Below are 21,826 nucleotides of genomic sequence, written 5' to 3'. Positions count from 1 at the left end.
AACATAGACACAACACATTAACACAATATTAAGTACTGTTAACATATGAATATTACAAGCAATTGATTCAAACTAGAATTACAGTAGAAACATTTTGCACATATTCACATACAGTGAAACCTGTCTTATCTGACACTGATGGATTAGATGGGGTGTCAGTAAGTATAGGTTTTATATAAATAAGGGGGACTTTATCTCAACATACTCAAGCATTACCAATCAGAGGGTTTTAAGGGTTTTATTTGGTCAACAATTTCTCCATAGGCTTCATTAGGACAATTTTTCTGGAGGATAACTTTTCAAAGGGATACATTTTAACTGTGACGTCATATACGATATAAAGCACCCTAAGGACAGGTAAGTAATTCATAGCTTTGTAACATTAAAATGAAATATTATGTTAAACATGTTGATAATACTAACTGTTATAGTTTCACCTCTAACTGTTATAGTTTCACTTCTAACTGTATAGTTTCACTTCTAACTGTTATAGTTTCACTTCTAACTGTTATAGTTTCACTTCTAACTGTTATAGTTTCACTTCTAACTGTTATAGTTTCACCTCTAACTGTTATAGTTTCACCTCTAACTGTTATAGTTTCACCTCTAACTGTTATAGTTTCACTTTTAACTGTTATAGTTTCACTTCTAACTGTTATAGTTTCACTTCTAACTGTTATCGTTACACCTCTAACTGTTATAATTTCACTTCTAACTGTTATAATCACCTCTAACTGTTTTAATTTTTCTCTTCTAACTGTTATAATTTCACCTCTAACTGTTATAATTTCACCCATAACTGTTATAGTTTCACCTTTAACTGTTATAATTTCACTTCTAACTGTTATAGTTTCACTTCTAACTGTTATAGTTTCACCTCTAACTGTTATAGTTTCACCACTAACTGTTATAGTTTCACCTCTAACTGTTATAATTTCACTTCTAGCTGTTATAGTTTCACTTCTAGCTGTTATAGTTTCACTTCTAATTGTTATAATTTCACCACTAACTGTTATAGTTTCACCTTTAACTGTTATAATTTCACTTCTAACTGTTATAGTTTCACTTCTAACTGTTATAGTTTCACCTCTAACTGTTATAGTTTCACCACTAACTGTTATAGTTTCACCTCTAACTGTTATAGTTTCACTTCTAACTGTTATAGTTTCACTTCTAACTGTTATAGTTTCACCTCTAACTGTTATAGTTTCACCACTAACTGTTATAGTTTCACCTCTAACTGTTATAGTTTCACTTCTAACTGTTATAGTTTCACCTCTAACTGTTATAGTTTCACCACTAACTGTTATAGTTTCACCTATAACTGTTATAGTTTCACCTTTAACTGTTATAGTTTCACTTCTAGCTGTTATAGTTTCACTTCTAGCTGTTATAGTTTCACTTCTAGTTGTTTTAATTTCACCACTAACTGTTATAGTTTCACCTCTAACTGTTATAGTTTCACTTCTAGCTGTTATAGTTTCACCTCTAACTGTTATAATTTCACCTCTAACTATTATAATTTCACCTCTAACTGTTATAGTTTCAAAGTAAAATTACAACAGTTAGTATTATCAACATGTTGTGATTAAGTCCCCCCCTTATATTTAATTCCTATTGAATTGCCCAGCGAACCTCTTGGTATCGGTACTCACAGCGAAGTAGCTGACTTATCCCCCCGGATACCTCTACCTGATGTGGCTCTACACCTTAGAAGTTTTATAAACAGCTGTACGATGGCTATGACAGGGTGTTAATACAGGAAAGTATAGCATAGGAAACATTTTATTATAAACTGTAAATAGGCCCCTAATTTGTGAAACATAAACATTCATATTATAATGAGTAAAAATAGATGAATTCAGACATTTTTATACACATGTTCGAAGACAAGACCTTTGTACAGTACAAGTGTGAAAATAGATGACCTTTGATTTTATCCTATACCTCCATAACTGTATTCAGTATCCCACTAGATGACCTTCCCTAGCCAGAATGCCCTAACCCTAATTGACTACCCACAAATCATGAGGTCATCAAGTACAAACAAACTAATGACACATTCCAATACTTGCTGCACACAAATTGGCATACGATTGAAACAGAATGTCCCCTGTTGCAAGGGCAACAAGTCACTTTAACGAGAGAGTTAACAATTTTTGTCTTCCAGGGGACGCTACGGGACTTGTCAAATCCCAACATTGCTGTTGGTAACTTGTGGGGTCTTTTCAACATTTGAATATCAATACACTTAATACTAATGGACCACAGTAGAATGTCCCAGGACTGGGACACAAATGTAGAGCTGTCTCCCCTGGGCCATATTAGTACTGGCCAGGAACACAAACAGAGTTGTCTCCCCTGGGCCATATTAGTACTGGCCAGGAACAAACAGAGTTGTCTCCCCTGGGCCATACTAGTACTGGCCAGGAATATATTACCTCGCTCTATGATATATAATCAACTACCCAAAAGTACTATAAACATTTATGATGTCTCCATGGAATTACAATATGGTCTGCCTAATGCATTGATCTGGATGAACCCAATGATGCTGCAGGACATAAAGGGTGGGATAGTAGAACGTCAATCAAAAACAAAGTGGGTCAACATGTAAGGTTGTATGTTAGTATGTACCACAGTAATTACTGATGTAAAGTAGGTCACCATCTGGCGCCTACTTTGTACTCACTCTCAGGGGAAACAACACAAATAGCTGAGTAGGCACGATGTTTGTAGTCGCCAGTTAAATATGACCTATGGTGTTTGGGATGAAAATGTAATTACAAGGAAAGTTGACCTATAGTTTCCACAGTATCTCTAGTACAAGATGATGTTGTTTGAGAGGTAGCTATAAGAAGACAAGCTTTCATAGGTTCAGCAGTTGTCTTGAATAAAAGACAACCTCTCTTTGGACTTAGCTGTAGTGATGTATATGACATCCCATGGGTTCCGCAGTAGTTATAGTAGTAAAAGACAACCTCTCTTTGGACTTAGCTGTAGTGATGTATATGACATCCCATGGGTTCCGCAGTAGTTATAGTTAAAAGCCGACCACTGCTTTTATTGGTACAAGTTGTGTTGTGTACAGTTACAGTAAAATTTGGTGATCAGCGATGATGGCCAAACTCACTCAATCTGAACAATTTTCACTAAAAAGTATTTAATGATGGAATAACGGGTGGCAGATGTACTCGTGATGTGTTACCATCGTAGTCAACTTTGACGAAAAAAAATCATACTAAATGCCTTATATTAACGTTGATTCAATTTCTTTCCTTGTTAACATAACATATACGCACCAGCTAAACGACTTTTAAGCTGATGAAAATGTCTGTTCAACAACATAACTGCCTATTTCCCAAACACTGTGGCACAACACCAGGTCTCAGGGACTGGTTATATAAACACTATACAATGCCTACATAAAGGCCACTAGGTTATTACCTATGTATGATAAGCTGACATTTTATCCTACACATATACACATCAACATATGAGAACTAGATCAATGGCCCACACTTGCAATTCAGAAAAGTATGACGGAACAAAAGTTGAAAATTGACAAGGTCATTTTTATAACTTTAAGACAAATATTTGATGGGGATATGTACCAGGATTTGTTAATTTAGATTCGTCGCTGGACCCTCCCTTGTTCCAATGGGCTTCAGACTCTACTAAGTTGTACTGTCTCTAGAACTCTTTAGACTGTACTAAACTCAGGACTATCACCCTGAAACTAAAACACTCTCAGAAATCTCACATGCTGTACAGGACATTGCACTCACATACCAAAACAAAATCTGATTTGAAAATGAACTCTTCGTACAGGTTCCTGGAGCTATGATAATGATACAACAGTTTTTGGATCAAATGCACTCAACTGCATGTCCATCAGAAGTCTGGACGTAACCAACCTACCTTCTTAAAGAAAGGTTTCTTCTTTTCCTTCGAGGGAGGTGTGACGCTACTCTTGCCCATCTTGGAGTTGCCGACGCTGTCGCTGTCTTCCCCCATCGTACTCTCAATGCCATTTTCCACATCTACAGCAAACAAGTGAACACAGTGAGAGGTAATCCATAGCAACAAACACCAATATCAACTGATGAAAATAGCAGCTTGGAGACACAGACTCAACACCCGTAACAGAAAATGATATATTTCATTTTGCTAAAAGACCTACGTGAAGGAATTTTAGATAATTCGTATGCATAACAAATTACAGGACATTCAAAGGAAATCAGAAATTAACCTTTTAAGATTTTCTAAGCAATGTTTTAATTGGATTAAGTATTAAGTTTTAACTTTGATAAATCCATTGTCAGACAGACGTACACGTGATATCAAAAACATCAGTTCATTTTCATTCTGGATGGATTGTCCAAACAAACCTGAATACCTTATAGTTAATACAAATTCATAATTGAAAGTATTTTCAAAAATATTTCAAATATCATTTCTTTTTTTCTTTCTTTCTTGGTCCGTAATTCTTTTTCGTGGATTTGCTGAAATGGTAGATTTCACAGGAACAATTTTCCATTGATTTCAGATCTAGTGGCCATACCACAATGAGCAATGTAAAGAATGGTTAGAGCTCAACGAAAAACACTTCTTAAAGTACTGCATTTTGTAACTATCTTCAATTAAATATACATAGAATCGAAAGACCATCAGATGATACATGTAATAGGAACATTTTTTTTTTTTTTGTCTCAAATATGGAATTTTTCAAAATCGGCTACAGACTCATTCAGGTTTGAACAGGACTCCAATCTCATTATGTATCGTGACCTTGACTGTGACCTTACCTGGCGTGGGCGGGGTGGAGCCACGGGAATTAGACGAGGGGTTTGTACCGGTCCCACCTGTTCCCAACAGACTCTCTATATTGGAAGATGAGGGTGTTTTACTGAAAAAGAAGAAATTTGTTTAAGTACAAAATTCGCACAATAAACACACGACTAACATCGCAGCAATAAGTAAGGATACTCTCATCTCAATTCAATTTAATATTGTTTAAAAAAAAGAGATAAATTCAGACAAAACACCAGATTGGAAATTCATTTCATTTTGAAAGAACCATTTCTTTGTGTCTAACTTTTCCAGTTTAGAGTAATGCATATCATTCAAACCGACTCTGTGTCCATTTTGAAATACAGTGTGACCTTGATTGTAATGCCCCTCATACCATTTCCACTTTGTTGACTGCTAACATATTTATGGTCAAAAAGGTTATATTTCTGAATTTATTGCCAATCCCCTTTATAATGCCAACATTTGTCTGATAAATGGTGGCAGTATAAGGAGTATAGAACACATTACTGGCAATGTAAAGTAAGTGTGACATTCTATAACAAACAGAATGACACCATGCAGGAAATAAATCAATATCTATGGCATGGTCAACATTCAGACATCATCAAACTAGTTCTTCTCTTGGTTCTTCTTTCTTATTCATCGATAGAATTGGGAACGACATGACAACCATGTGAAACTTTGTAAAAACTCTTGTACTAAAAAGCAAAATTTTGGAAAACAAAACATTGTCATGGCACTATTGAAGTGAAAAATGGCAAAATTCCAACACATCTCTGAAGCTTGGTGAGATTGTTGGAAGAATTCCAGATCATAGAATTGTAGCATAACATTACCTCACAAAATTCACACCCAACACACATCATTTTCACTGGGCACAGCTTATATATATCTTTGAACAATAATTGCATAAAATTGATTCCTTGGAGACTGAAGCCATGATAAAGCCTTATAAGGCATGAAGCAAGACATAGGTTAGATACCCTAGTAACAAAGAGACCAACAGTGATCCCTAACCCCACAGTAGAGACTAAGTGTGATCCCTAACCCCACAGTAGAGACTAAGTGGGATCCCTAACCCTACAGTAGAGAGACTAAGTGTGATACATAACATCACAGTAGAGAGAAAAAGAGTAATCCCTAACCTAACAGTAGAGACTAAGTGTGATCCCTAACCTCGCAGTAGAGAGATAAAGAGTAATCCCTACCCCCACAGTAGAGACTAAGTGTGTTCCCTAACCTCACAGTAGAAACTACGTGTGATCCCTAACCCCACAGCAGAGAGACTAAGTGTGATCCCTATCCCCACAGTAGAGAGACTAAGTGAGATCCCTAACCTCACAGTAGAGAGACTAAGAGTGATCCCTAACCCCACAGTAGAGAGACTAAGTGTGATCCCTAACCTCACAGTAGAAACTAAGTGTGATTCCTAACCCCACAGTAGAGAGACTAAGTGTGATCCCTAACATCACAGTAGAAACTAAGTGTGATCCCTAACATCACAGTAGAAACTAAGTGTGATCCCTAACCCTACAGTAGAGACTAAGTGTGATCCCTAACCCCACAGTAGAGAGACTAAGTGTGGGGTTAGGGATTACTCTTTATCTCTCTACTGTGAGGTTAGGGATCACACTTAATCTCTCTACTGTGAGGTTCGGGATCACACTTAGTCTCTACTGTGGGGCTAGGGATTACTCTTTATCTCTCTACTGTGATGTTAGGGATCACTCTTTTTCTCTCTACTGTGAGGTTAGGGATCACTCTTAGTTTCTACTGTAGAAACTAAGTGTGATTCCTAACCCCACAGTAGAGAGACTAAGTGAGATCCCTAACCTCACAGAAGAGAGATAAAGAGTGATCCCTAACATCACAGTAGAGACTAAGTGTGATCCATAACATCACAGTAGAGAGATAAAGAGTAATCCCTAACCCCACAGTAGAGACTAAGTGTGATCCCTAACCTCACAGTAGAGAGATTAAGTGTGATCCCTAACCTCACAGTAGAAACTAAGTGTGATCCCTAACCCCACAGTAGAGACTAAGTGTGATCCCGAACCTCACAGTAGAGAGATTAAGTGTTATCCCTAACCTCACAGTAGAGAGATAAAGAGGAATCCCTAACATCACAGTAGAGACTAAGTGTGATCCCGAACCTCACAGTAGAGAGATAAAGAGTGATCCCTAACATCACAGTAGAGAGATAAAGAGTAATCCCCAACATCACAGTAGAGACTAAGTGCGATCCCTAACCTCACAGTAGAGAGACTAAGAGTGATCCCTAACCTCACAGTAAAGAGACTAAGAGTCATCCCTAACCTCACAGTGGAGAGATGAAGAGTTATCCCTAACCTCACAGTAGAGAGACCTATATTGATCCCTAACCTCACCACAGTAGAGACTAAGTGCGATCCCTAACTCACAGCAGAGATAAGAGTGATCCCTAACCTCAGAGTAGAGAGACTAAGAGTGATCTCTAACATCACAGTAGAGAATAAGAGTGATCCCTTATCTCACAGTAGAAACTAAGAGTGATCCCTAACCTCACAGTAGAGATAAGAGTGATCCCTTACCTCACAGCAGAGAGATAAAGAGTGATCCCTAACCTCACAGCAGAGATAAGAGTGATCCCTAACCTCAGAGTAGAGAGACTAAGAGTGATCTCTAACATCACAGTAGAGACTAAGAGTGATCCCTTATCTCACAGTAGAAACTAAGAGTGATCCCTAACCTCACAGTTGAGATAAGAGTGATCCCTTACCTCACAGCAGAGAGATAAAGAGTGATCCCTAACCTCACAGTAGAGAGACTAAGAGTGATCCCTAACATCACAGTAGAGATAAGAGTGATCTCTAACCTCACAGTAGAGAGACTAAGAGTGATCCCTTATCTCACAGTAGAGAGACTAAGAGTGATCCCTTAGCTCACAGTAGAAACTAAGAGTGATCCCTTAGCTCACAGTAGAGAGACTAAGAGTGATCCCTAACCTCACAGTAGAGAGACTAAGAGTGATCCCTTACCTCACAGCAGAGAGATAAAGAGTGATCCCTTACCTCACAGCAGAGAGACTAAGAGTGATCTCTAACCTCACAGTAGAGAGACTAAGAGTGATCCCTTATCTCACAGTAGAAACTAAGAGTGATCCCTTAGCTCACAGTAAAGAGATAAAGAGTGATTCCTAACCTCACAGTAGAGAGACCAAGAGTGATCCCTAACCTCACAGTATAGACTAAGAGTGATCCCTTATCTCACAGTAGAAACTAAGAGTGATCCCTTACCTCACAGTAGAGAGACTAAGAGTGATCCCTAACCTCACAGTATAGACTAAGAGTGATCCCTTATCTCACAGTAGAAACTAAGAGTGATCCCTTATCTCACAGTAGAGAGACTAAGAGTGATCCCTAACCTCACAGTATAGACTAAGAGTGATCCCTTATCTCACAGTAGAAACTAAGAGTGATCCCTTATCTCACAGTAGAGAGACTAAGAGTGATCCCTAACCTCACAGTAGAAAGACTAAGAGTGATCCCTAACCTCACAGTAGAGAGATAAAGAGTTATCCCTAACCTCACAGTATAGAGATAAAGAGTAATCCCTAACATCACAGTAGAGAGATAAAGAGTAATCCCTAACATCACAGTAGAGACTAAGTGTGATCCCTAACCTCACAGTAGAGACTAAGAGTGATCCCTAACCACACAGAAGAGACTAAGAGTGATCCCTAACCTCACAGTAGACACTAAGAGAGATCCCTAACTTCACAGCAAGGAGATAAAGACAGGTTGGTGGTCCCCAGTCAGACAGACTGAGAGATATTTAGCCCCCACAGTTGGCTCAGCACATTTTTAACAGTTTAAGCACACAGGAGATTACTGACACTTTCAGCAGGGAAGACTGTGACAGATCCATGTCCCTACAGCTCTGGGACTTTGAGAGAGGAATCTCAGAGCCCTGTGGCTGGGAGACAGGTTCAGCACATTATTATGTAATAGTGTAAGTACACAGGAGATTGCTGACTTTCAGCAGGGAAGACTGTGACAGATTCCAAGTCGCTACAGCTCTGGGACTTTGAGAGGAATCTTGAGCCCTGTGGCTCAAGGTTCAGCACGTTATTATGTAATAGTGTAAGTACACAGGAGATTGCTGACTTTCAGCAGGGAAGACTGTGACAGATTCCAAGTCCCTACAGCTCTGGGACTTTGAGAGGAATATTGAGCCCTGTGGCTCACTGGCTGGGAGACAAGTTCAGCACGTTATTATGTTATAGTGTAAGTACACAGGAGATTGCTGACTTTCAGCAGGGAAGACTGTGACAGATTCCAAGTCCCTACAGCTCTAGGACTTTGAGAGGAATATTGAGCCCTGTGGCTGGGAGACAGATTAGCACATTATTATGTAATAGTGTAAGTACACAAGAGATTACTGACTCCTACAGCCCCGAGGCTGGTAGTCAGGTCTCAACGTCCACCCTCATTGCTTGGCCTTTATTGGGCATGATATAGAAACTTAATTTCCTCTGTGTCCCCATCAACTGGCAGTGACGCAAACAGCAGAGTAATTGGCTACAAATAGCTTGTACCGACACCTCACCACATCACATTCTGCTGCTTGCCTATATAAGGTAGCAACTTATATCCACTTAACACTCGGCAGGCTAAATGCGTCCACTCTGACGATAAACCCTTACTATTTTGGATGTTTTAGTATCTGTGATCATCAATAATAAAGGTCTTATGCCAGCATATGATGCCTTAGGTTTCCATATTGTGAAATTTGCAGGTTAATTTGACAAAAACCTGGAACGTTTTATGACGACCTCTGACTGTTACGGAACTTGTACTTCCACATTTAGACAGGTTCCAATTTTACGATAGTGTATATCGGATACCCTGGAACACTGACACACTTCAGTGTATTGACAGAGATTGACAACGAGAGAAATATCAACTCCCTACTGTGTCATCTTGATACATTGAACTATTGATTAATATTCTTTAAATACATTCAAAACCATTTATGTAATGTAACAATATTGTATTTTCAAAATGACAAATGGTTTAATGCATAATTTAGGGATCTTATTTCTCCTGAATTATAAACACATTAGAGATCCTATTTCTCCTAAATTAGGCACACATTAGAGATCCTGTTTCTCCTAAATTAGGCACACATTAAATCCTATTTCTCCTAAATTAGGAACACATTAGAGATCCTGTTTCTCCTAAATTAGGCACACATTAAATCCTATTTCTCCTAAATTAGGAACACATTAGAGATCCTGTTTCTCCTAAATTAGGCACACATTAAATCCTATTTCTCCTAAATTAGGAACACATTAGAGATCCTGTTTCTCCTAAATTAGGCACACATTAAATCCTATTTCTCCTAAATTAGGAACACATTAGAGATCCTGTTTCTCCTAAATTAGGCACACATTAAATCCTATTTCTCCTAAATTAGGAACACATTAGAGATCCTGTTTCTCCTAAATTAGGCACACATTAAATCCTATTTCTCCTAAATTAGGAACACATTAGAGATCCTGTTTCTCCTAAATTAGGCACACATTAAATCCTATTTCTCCTAAATTAGGAACACATTAGAGATCCTATTTCTCCTAAATTAGGCACACATTAAATCCTATTTCTCCTAAATTAGGCACACATTAGAGATCCTGTTTCTCCTAAATTAGGCACACATTAAATCCTATTTCTCCTAAATTAGGAACACATTAGAGATCCTATTTCTCCTAAATTAGGCACACATTAGAGATCCTATTTCTCCTAAATTAGGCACACATTAGAGATCCTGTTTCTCCTAAATTAGGCACACATTAGATCTTATTTCTCCTAAATTAGGAACACATTAGAGATCCTATTTCTCCTGAATTAGGTACACATTAGAGATCCTATTTCTCCTAAATTAGGCACACATTAGAGATCCTGTTTCTCCTAAATTATGCACACATTAGAGATCCTATTTCTCCTAAATTAGGTACACATTAGAGATCCTATTTCTCCTAAATTAGGCACACATTAGAGATCCTATTTCTCCTAAATTAGGCACACATTAGAGATCCTATTTCTCCTAAATTAGGCACACATTAGAGATCCTATTTCTCCTAAATTAGGCACACATTAGAGATCCTATTTCTCCTAAATTAGGCACACATTAGAGATCCTGTTTCTCCTAAATTAGGCACACATTAGATCCTATTTCTCCTAAATTAGGCACACATTAGAGATCCTGTTTCTCCTAAATTAGGCACACATTAAATCCTTTTTCTCCTAAATTAGGAACACATTAGAGATCCTATTTTCCTAAATTAGGCACACGTTAGAGATCCTGTTTCTCCTAAATTAGGCACACATTAGAGATCCTATTTCTCCTAAATTAGGCACACATTAGAGATTCTATTTCTCCTGAATTAGGCACACATTATAGATCCTATTTCTCCTGAATTAGGCACACATTAGAGATCCTATTTCTCCTGAATTATGCATATATAAGAGATCCTATTTCTCCTCACAATGTACCAAAAACACTATATATGTATCGTTTGTTACATAATAAACATTCATTCCAAATACGCTATACATTTTAAAGCTGTCTAGCTTAACAGATTTATCTAGTTCAAAATTTGGGTAATTAAAACAACTGCAACCATAATATACCGTTACATTTAATTTTTTCCGAAAACCAAAACAATGTACTTACAGGCAAGGACAGTTATTTTGTCATAATAACGCCACTAATTTTTCCCACAAGTTTTATAATTTTAAGTGTCTGTTAATTCTTATTATAAAATACTATATGACCAGTCATTTCCAGGACTCTAATTTTACGCATTCATTAGACAAAATGAAGGGATTAAATATCCCTTCATTTTGAGCTGAAATATGGGAAATACCTGCGAAAATCAGTAACTGTCATATTTAGAAGATCGCAAAATTTTTGTCTGAGTTAATTTTTTGCGATCTTCTATATATGACAGTTACTAATTTTTGCAGGAAAATGTCTACGTTTATAGACAATTGAACTGTTCTGAGTGTTACTGATATCCTGTATCATTGATCCCCATCCGTAATCTGATCTCAGATTTAGTGTTTGGTACACTTGTATAACATACCTGTATAAAATACTCGTCATAAAACATAAAATATCTTTCAATCAATCACACTTGTCACTTAACCACATTGTTTGAGAAACCTTGTAATTTTTAATGATGATACTCGTGATAACATCCATCCCCTATGAATTAGCGAAAAATATCATACCCATGAAAACAAGAGGCCCAAGAGGGCCTGTATCGCTCACCGGAATATTTAAGCAGTCATAGCAAAATATGCTCATTAAATATTATATTGCACTAAAAATATTTCCCTCGCAAACTTTGTTGGCTCCATCTGTTAAAACTACTAGAAAAATATTATTATAAGATTCTATGCTTTTTTATTCTTCTTCAGAAGTTGCTTGACATATTTTCCCTGTGACCTTGTAAGTAGGTCAATGTCATTTTCCTTCTCAAATTGGTTAACTCTATTCCTTAAAGCTTCCAGTCAAATCTTATGAATCCATTCCTTTTAGTTCTTAAATACAAATCCTTTAAAATGTTGTTGACCTCTGTGACCTCTAAAGTAGGTTGAGGTCATTTTCATTCTCAAACTTTGGTGAGCTCTATCCCAGGAAGTCACCAGCCAAATATTATAATTTTATGCCTTATAATTCTTCAGAAGTAGTTTGCACTATTTGACATATTTGAACGCTGTGACCTTGAAAGTAAGTCGAGGTCATTTTCATTCGCAAACTTTGTTTGGCTCTTTCCCAGGAAGCCACCTGCCAAATATTAAGATTTTATACCTATCAGTTATTCAGAAGAAGTCGTTTAAAGTGTCTGATACATTTGACCCCAGTGCCCTTGAAAGAAGGTCAAGGTCATTTTCATCCTCAAACTTTGTCGGGCTCTGTCCCAGGAATCCATCAATGAAATATAAAGATTCTATACCTCTCAGTTCTTCAGGAGAAGTCATTTGAAGCTTTTGACATATATGACCTCTGTGACCTTGAAAGTAGGTCAAACTAATTTTCATTCTCAAACTTTGTTGGGCTCTATCCCAGGAAGTCACCAGCCAAATATAAAGATTCTATACCTTTCAGTTCTTCAGAAGAAGTCGTGTGAAGTGTTCGACTCATTTGACCCCTGTGACCTTCAAAGTAGGTCAAGGTTATTTTCATTCTCAAACTTTGTTGAGCTCCATCCCTGGAAGCCATCAGCCAAATATGAAGATTCTGTACCTTTTAGTTCTTCAGAAGAAGTTGTTTGAAGTTTTTGACATATTTGACCCCTGTAACCTTGAAAATGGGTCAAGGTTATTTTCGTTTTCAAACTTTGTAGGGCTCCTACCAACCGTTCTTCAGAAGAAGTTGTTTAAAGGAAAAGTTGACGGACGAGGACAGACGGACGGATGACGGACGCCGCACAATGACCTAAGGTCACTTGCCCTTCGGGCTGGTGAGCTAATAACCACCTATAGGGTAAATCAGTCTTTTTAGATTATATTCTTAACCTGATAAGAAATATTTAAAACCAAATAAAAGTATCACAAAATAAAAGTATCACAAAATGAAAACACCGAATTTCAGCATGGCAATGAAAATTCCTAACTTCAGGAATTATCAATAAAATTTCTCATTAAAGGTATCAAAGCCTTGCCAAGGAGCCCTTTCTAGAGCCACTGGAATCATATTGAACACATTTGGACAGAATGAACTCTTCTTGTACTCTTACAAATCTTTCTGTGCTAAAGTTAAAGCTAAAGTTCATCGAGAGGTCAGTAAGAAGTGCGTTAAATATAGTAAATAACAGACAGGGTCAGTATACAAAATGTGCATGGTCATAGAGAAAGATGAAATGAACTGAAGAGAAAGACAACCCGATCCAAGCTCACACCTTTGGCAGGCATCTATTCTTGGCTTTTTTGAAAACTGTATCTTAAAATTTCTTCATACTGCCAAATTTCCAAGTTGTTTGCTTAAAAAATTCACCCTTGAAAACTTTCAATTCACCAACCGAAAGTCATAGGATGATCTTTATATATAGGTCAATGTGGACTTGCTGTACAATACTCACTTGGCGTAGACCTTGGTGGGCCGGCCTCCACTACTGCTAGGCTGTACCTTCAGATTCTCCAGCTTGGCAGGGCTGGGTATGAAGCCCACATCACAGCCTTCCTTCACCAGCCTTCCTATCCACCATTCATTGTTGAATTTCTGTAACAAAAGAGAAACGGCCATGACATCTGGATAACCCAGAGTGAGAAACCTTGCAAACAGCTCAGGATCGAACAGACAGGATTCACCTCAATATTACTTACAATTCGAAAATTCCTTTATATTGAAAAGTAACTATATAAAAAAATTGCAAACTGAATAAATCAAAATAATACATTATGCGTATTGAGTGTAGGGAATCTTTGCCTTAGATTGTTTCCTTCAAAAGAATCACAAATCACTTAATATCCACTTACCTCCTTTATGTGGAGAAAATCTTTGACACCGAAAGACACTGAATGCCCATGGGCTGGGCATTCCATGTCCTGTGAACCCTCGTAAGCCACATTGGTACGAACTGCGAAGGCCACTGGTTTGGACTGTTGAATGTAAAGAGAATACTACAACACACTGGAACAGCATCTAACATATGTACTGATAATATTGGTGGAAACAAAAACAAAGTCAAAGACAGAGACTTGTAGAAACCAGAAAATGTCTGTAGGACATGAATGCTCCCTTGGCCCCGGAGGTTGATCTATAAAAATAGCAAGTGACCTTGGCATTGATCTTAGGACCCTGAAATACGAACTCATCAGAGATATTCTCTAACTTGACCTTTGTATAATTTTAAGAAAATCTGTTCAGAAATGAAGTTGGTAGAGTCATGATAACGAATCGGGGTTAGGATGGACCGAGTTTGGACATGACGTGATGGGACAGGATAGTATAGGATGGACAGAGTTTGGACGTGACGTGATGGGACAGGACAGTATAGGATGGGAAGAGATGGGACGTGACGTGATGGGACAGGACAGTATAAGATGGAAAGAGATGGGACGTGACAAGATGGGACAGGATAGTATAAGATGGAAAGAGATGGGACGTGACGTGATGGGACAGGACAGTATAAGATGGAAAGAGATGGGACGTGATGTGATGGGACAGCAGAGTATAAGATGGAAAGAGATGGGACGTGACGTGATGGGACAGGACAGTATAGCATGGAAAGAGATGGGACGTGATGGGACAAGGACAGTATAGGATGGAAAGAGATGGGACGTGACGTGATGGGACAGGACAGTATAGGATGGACAGAGATGGGACGTGAAGTGATGGGACAGGACAGTATAGCATGGAAAGAGATGGGACGTGATGTGATGGGACAAGAAAGTATAGGATGGCAAGAGATGGGACGTGACGTGATGGGGCAGGATAGTATAGGATGGACAGAGTTTGGACATGATGTGATGGGACAGGACAGTATATAGGATGGACAGAGTTTGGACGTGACGTGATTGGACAGGTTAATATAGATTGGACAGAGTTGGGATGTGACGTGATGGGACAGGACAGTATAGCATTGAAAGAGATGGGACGTGACGTGATGGGACAGAACAGTATAGCATGGAAAGAGATGGGACGTGACGTGATGGGACAGGATAGTATAGATTGGACAGAGTTGGGACGTGATGTGATGGGACAGGACAGTATAGCATGGAAAGAGATGGGACGTGATGTGATGGGACAGGACAGTATAGGATGGAAAGAGATGGGATGTGACGTGATGGGACAGGATAGTATAGATTGGACATAGTTTGGACGTGACGTGATAGGACAGGATAGTATAGGATGGTACGTGACGTGATGGGACAGGACAGTAAAGGATGGACAGAGTTTGGACGTGATGTGATGGGACAGGACAGTATAGGATGGGACGTGACGTGATGGGACAGGACAGTAAAGGATGGACAGATATGGGACGTGATGTGATGGGACAGGACAGTAAAGGATGGACAGAGTTTGGACGTGATGTGATGGGACAGGACAGTATAGGATGGGACGTGACGTGATGGGACAGGACAGTAAAGGATGGACAGAGATGGGACGTGATGTGATGGGACAGGACAGTATAGGATGGACAGAGATGAGACGTGACGTGATGGGACAGGATAGTATAGGATGGGACGTGACATGATGGGACAGGACAGTATAGGATGGACAGAGATGGGACGTGATGTGATAAGACAGGACAGTATAGGATGGAAAGAGATGGGACGTGACGTGATGGGACAGGACAGTATAGGATTGAAAGAGATGGGACGTGATGTGATAAGACAGGACAGTATAGGATGGAAAGAGATGGGACGTGACGTGATGGGACAGGATAATATAGATTGGACATAGTTGGGACGGGACGTGATGGGACAGGACAGTATAGGATGGACAGAGATGGGACGTGAAGTGATAGGACAGGATAGTATAGGATGGGATGTGATGTGATGGGACAGGACAGTATAGGATGGAAAGAGATGGGACGTGATGTGATGGGACAGGACAGGGCAAGATAGGATAGGATGGGACAAACTTGCACCTGTTACATAGCGAATATTAGGATTGTATTGACATTTACAGAAGGGCAGATAGCAATATGACATTGCAGTGTGCACTGGAACTTGAGATAATTTTAACGCTTACTTGGCTCCTAAGGTTTTCCTACTAGGTAAACAATGAACTGGTAACAACTATTTGCATAAATATGTTACTGAGATATAGAGTCAATTACAATGAATAAGTGACCCAATAAAGAAATATATCAGGTTTGTAATGCTTTTTACAGATGGAGAGTACTACAGACCTCGAGGTAGCTGGTGCCCTGACACTGAATAGAACGTTACACGCCCAATACAGACTCATACAAGGCACCATGTGACATTGTTTCAAGCACTCGATATGCAGCATATTTTCTGTCAATGGGGTAAAAGGATATATGGGGTGGTCGTACAGGGATTATGTGGGGGGTTCAACATCGACCTCTGATGAGGGAACATGAACAGGGACTGTGTGGAGGTCTGAACAGTTCTGTACATCCTTCCCAACATATTTTCGGTTTTATTCCTAAAACGATCCAAAATATCTATACAGGTAATGTGACTCTCAACAGCATATGTATACCAGCTGCCAGACCTTCGCTGCCTCGCTGGTGAGAGATTGTGGGTATTGACGACTCGCCTCTCGTGACAGTAATTGTGTGTACATATCTTGAGTGCTGCAGAACTATTCTTATGCCAGAGTTGCTGTAACACGGGGGACCTGAAGCCCAACATGTCTGCCTCTCATGTTTTTGGCACCAGCCCAAACGGAAAAACTAACACAGATGTTAATCAAATATCATATATGCCAATGACTACCTGTAACCATGACAATGGAGTCTTGTGAATTTACATAAAATCAATGCTGTAAAAGCCGTGTAATGACTGCTAGCTGCTATATTGTCTGCTGAGGTTTGACCCAGGGGGTTTGTCTTGATATATTGTAGCTCACCCAACAACCCTGTCCCCTCTCTTATCCCAGTAAAACCTGTCCTAATGATCACCTGTCTACAACAACCATCTCAATTCCTAACCCAGTAAAGCCTGTCATAGTGACAACCTGTCTAACATGACTGTCCCAGGCCAGGTGAGCTAACGAGTAAAACCTGTCCTAGTGGCTACCTCTCTATAATGACTCTCCAATCCTACCCAACTAAAATCTGTCCTAGGCACTACCTGTCTACAATGACAGTCCTCAATCTTATCTCTGTAAAACCTGCCATAGAGACTGCCTGTCTATACTGACTGTCCCTACTCCTTACCCAGTAAAACCTGTCGTAGTGACTACCTGACCATTAGGACTGTTTCCACTCTTATCCCTGTAAAACCTGCTCTAGTGATTACCTAAATATACCGACCATCCCCATTTGTACCCCAGTAAAACCTGTCCTAATTACCACCTGTATATAATGACAATCTCTGCTCCTGCCTGAGTAAAACCTGTCCTAGTGACAACCTGTATTTAATGACAATCCCCACTTCTACCCTTAGACAATGCAGTAGAGGTTCAGTGTGAGCGTCTGTCAGGCTTACGACTGATGGGTGCTGTAATGGGTACAGTAGTAGAGGTGCAGTGTGAGCATCTGTCAGGCTTACGACTAATGGGTGCTGTAATGGGTACAGTAGTAGAGGTGCAGTGTGAGCATCTGTCAGGCTTACGACTAATGGGTGCTGTAATGGGTACAGTAGTAGACGTTCAGTGTGAGCATCTGTCAGGCTTACGTCTGATGGGTGCTGTAATGGGTACAGTAGTAGAGGTTCAGTGTGAGCCTCTGTCAGGCTTACGACTGATGGGTGCTGGAATTGGTACAGTAGTAGAGGTTCAGTGTGAGCATCTGTCAGGCTTACAACTTATGGGTACTGTAATGGGTACAGCAGTAGAGGTTCAGTGTGAGCATCTGTCAGGCTTACAAATGATGGGTGCCGTAATGGGTACAGCAGTAGAGGTTCAGTGTGAGCGTCTGTCAGGCTTACAAATGATGGGTGCCGTAATGGGTACAGCAGTAGAGGTTCAGTGTGAGCATCTGTCAGGCTTACAACTTATGGGTACTGTAATGGGTACAGCAGTAGAGGTTCAGTGTGAGCATCTCTCAAGCTTCTGACTGATGGGTGCCGTAATGGGTACAGCAGTAGAGGTTCAGTGTGAGCATCTGTCAGGCTTACAAATGATGGGTGGTGTAATGGGTACAGCAGTAGAGGTTCAGTGTGAGCATCTGTCAAGCTTCTGACTGATGGGTGCCGTAATGGGTACAGCAGTAGAGGTTCAGTGTGAGCGTCTGTCAGGCTAACCACTGATGGGTGCTGTAATGGGTACAGCAGTAGAGGTTAAGTGTGAGCGTCTGTCAGGCTTACAACTGATGGGTGCTGTAATGGGTACAGCAGTAGAGGTTCAGTGTGAGCATCTGTCAAGCTTACAAATGATGGCTGCTGTGATGGGTACAGCAGTACAGGTTCAGTGTGAGCGTCTGTCAGGCTTACAACTGATGGGTGCTGTAATGGGTACAGCAGTAGAGGTTAAGTGGGAGCGTCTGTCAGGCTTACGACTAATGGCTGCTGTAATGGGTACAGCAGTAGAGGGTCAGTGTGAGCATCTGTCAAGCTTACAACTGATGGGTGCTGTAATGGCTACAGTAGTAGAGGTTCAGTGTGAGCATCTGTCAGGTTTACGACTGATGGGTGCTGTAATGGGGACAGCAGTAGAGGTTCAGTGTGAGCGGCTGTCAGGCTTACAACTGATGGGGGCTGTAATGGGTACAGCAGTAGAGGGTCAGTGTGAGCGTCTGTCAGGCTAACCACTGATGGGTGCTGTAATGGGTACAGCAGTATAGGTTAAGTGTGAGCGTCTGTCAGGCTTCCAACTGATGGGTGCTGTAATGGGGACAGCAGTAGAGGTTCAGTGTGAGCGTCTGTCAGGCTTACGACTGATGGCTGCTGTAATGGGTACAGCAGTACAGGTTCAGTGTGAGCGTCTGTCAGGCTTACGACTGATGGGTGCTGTAATGGGTACAGCAGTAGAGGTTCAGTGTGAGCGTCTGTCAGGCTTACAACTGATGGCTGCTGTAATGGGTACAGCAGTAAAGGTTCAGTGTGAGCGTCTGTCAGGCTTACAACTGATGGGTGCTGTAATGGGTACAGCAGTAGAGGTTCAGTGTGAGCATCTGTCAGGCTTACGACTGATGGGTGCCGTAATGGGTACAGAGTTGTACATTGGTACAGTAGCCTACATATCAGCAGTACAGGCCATGACAAGAACAGACAACAGTTACTGAACGAGAGATACAGAAGGAATGAGCGCCATTAAGGGTTTTAATCTTTGTTTCTTTATTTGTATGAGGTTTAACAGGAGACAGGAGACAGGTGTATATAGGGAGACAGGTGTCTATAGGGAGACATCACTGAAAGGATAGAACAGGTTAGAGAGAAAACGAAAGACAGATCCAAGTGTTGCGATGGGGCAGCTAGCAGATCAGTTATGATCTCTTCAACGTCTTCTTAGTAGAAGACACAGAATAAAATGCCCGATTCTGTAGAGGGCCCCAAATCAGTCACCTCTTACAGCATGTAGTTGGGTACAGCAGGTCTACCCCAACCCCAGAACCTGTACAGGGAAGGGTGCCACTGATTTTCTTTTGAAGAGTAGAGGAGTATGAAGGATACAGATAAAGGAGTATAAGAAAATCTGAAGGACTTATCTGCATGAGCTACAACTAAATCTTTCCTGAAAGCTTCAAAGAGGTACTAAAGTTTACGGATGAGTATGACCCTGGTTGAATGACTTACCCGTGCCTTTTGCAGCTGATCCAATGCCTGCCGCACTGTCTCCCGCCGCAGGGCTTCTCGTTCCTCGTCTAGAGAAATGTCGGACGAAGGCTGACTTATATTGGAGTCTCCTGATCCCTGTAACAGAGAGGTCAAGGTCAGAACAAGTCATCACAATCATCAAGGTCACACAAAGGTCAAGGTCAGAACAGGTCATCACTATCATCAAGGTCACACAGAGGTCAGGGTCAGAACAAGTCATTGCAATCATCAAGGTCACACAAACAAATGTATGTGTATGACCTCTGGTGACAGATCTCTTCAAGTAGAATTCAATTTGTGTACTCTATGGTCTTATGAAAGGTGCATACAGGTCAGTAGAGATTGGTTATTATGCTACAATGTTTTTCTGTTGTACATATAAAGTTAATCATCACTCAATATCCAAAGGCTAATATCACAAGCTGGAACCTGAATTTTTAAGGCTATATGTTACTTCAAACATTATACCTGTGACTTGTGTAAGAGTTATCTCCCTTGGAAACAAAACTGATGAAGACCACAGGAATATTGGTACAGACTACAATACAGATCTCTTGGTGTAGAAATTGGTGAAATGTTATGCATAGTAAAGGTGTATCACCATTAATATTTTTATTTCAACAATCTAGAAAATCATTATTCTGGAATTTATTGTGGTTCCCCTACACAAGTATATCAAACGGGACGCATGGTCCCATTTCACCTGAACAAATCTCTAAGCTTTGTCGTACAAGAAATCGTAATGCATTTTGTTGTGAATGGTAAACTGTGTTGCATAATTAATTTGTTAACAGTTCAAATGTGCCTGTGTATTAGAAAGTGTTACAGAGTTTTAAGTGACGTGAGTGTTCCAACAGCATGTACAAAGTGTAGGGTGTATTAAAGGTCCCACTAAAAAATACTTATGCTGGAATGCATGCATTGAAGACTTTAAATTGTTTTCAATTTTCAACCTGATTAAAACGTAATGCATTGTGATTAAAATTGTTTTCTCCGCTGAATATATTGAAGAAATCGGCATGTAGGAGATAACCATAATTCATTAAGATGTCCCAAGTGTGGTTTGTAGATATAAAACCCACTGTAAACAAATGATCAGACAATCTGTATTCTGATCATGTGATGCAAGATTTGTGCTGATGTCAAAAGTGCCGTTAAAATGTGTAATACCTCACCACAGACCTACAGCATTTTACACAGACCTCTCTAAATTCTTTATATAATGGTGTCTTTCTTTTTCATTATTTTGGGAAATAAGGCAAAGTTTTAGAATTGGGAAAAATGCATTGTGTGCACTCCAAACAAGACTTTTTGCTTAACCTATCAAAAGAATATGTATCTGTCTAAATACCAATTAAAAGACAGGAAATCTGTTGCTTGCCGATTAATTTGCTTATTTGTAATTGAAAACATATATATGCACGAAGAACAAATTTGATTTGTTTTTATTTCAAAACTTTAGGGGAAAACTGAGAATGGCCTGAATGGAGAAACAGGTAAGATATTCAACTGAATTGTGTAGGTGTCAAAATTTAAAATATCAAAAAAATAATACATCATGTTCCTGCCCC

General features: G+C 39.7%; 1 protein-coding gene across 7 annotated transcripts in view; it reads right to left on the bottom strand.

Annotated features, from left to right (window-relative positions):
- The window catches only part of LOC110442884 (voltage-dependent L-type calcium channel subunit beta-1-like), a 99,351-nt gene that overhangs the window by 6,280 nt on the left and 71,245 nt on the right, over positions 1–21,826 (bottom strand). For all 7 annotated transcript variants that reach the window (XM_021486737.1, XM_021486742.1, XM_021486738.1 and 4 more), the window contains 5 exons: positions 20,235–20,351; positions 14,340–14,462; positions 13,943–14,082; positions 4,809–4,909; positions 3,922–4,043 (listed from right to left, as the gene is read on the bottom strand). In XM_021486737.1, the coding sequence (XP_021342412.1) occupies positions 3,922–4,043; positions 4,809–4,909; positions 13,943–14,082; positions 14,340–14,462; positions 20,235–20,351 (603 nt within the window). The remainder of the gene's footprint in view (positions 1–3,921; positions 4,044–4,808; positions 4,910–13,942; positions 14,083–14,339; positions 14,463–20,234; positions 20,352–21,826) is intronic.

This window comes from Mizuhopecten yessoensis, unplaced genomic scaffold, assembly GCF_002113885.1.
Source record: "Mizuhopecten yessoensis strain PY_sf001 unplaced genomic scaffold, ASM211388v2 scaffold716309, whole genome shotgun sequence".
NCBI classification, from domain to species: Eukaryota; Metazoa; Mollusca; class Bivalvia; order Pectinida; family Pectinidae; genus Mizuhopecten; species Mizuhopecten yessoensis.
This window is presented reverse-complemented; position numbering and strand designations above follow the sequence as displayed.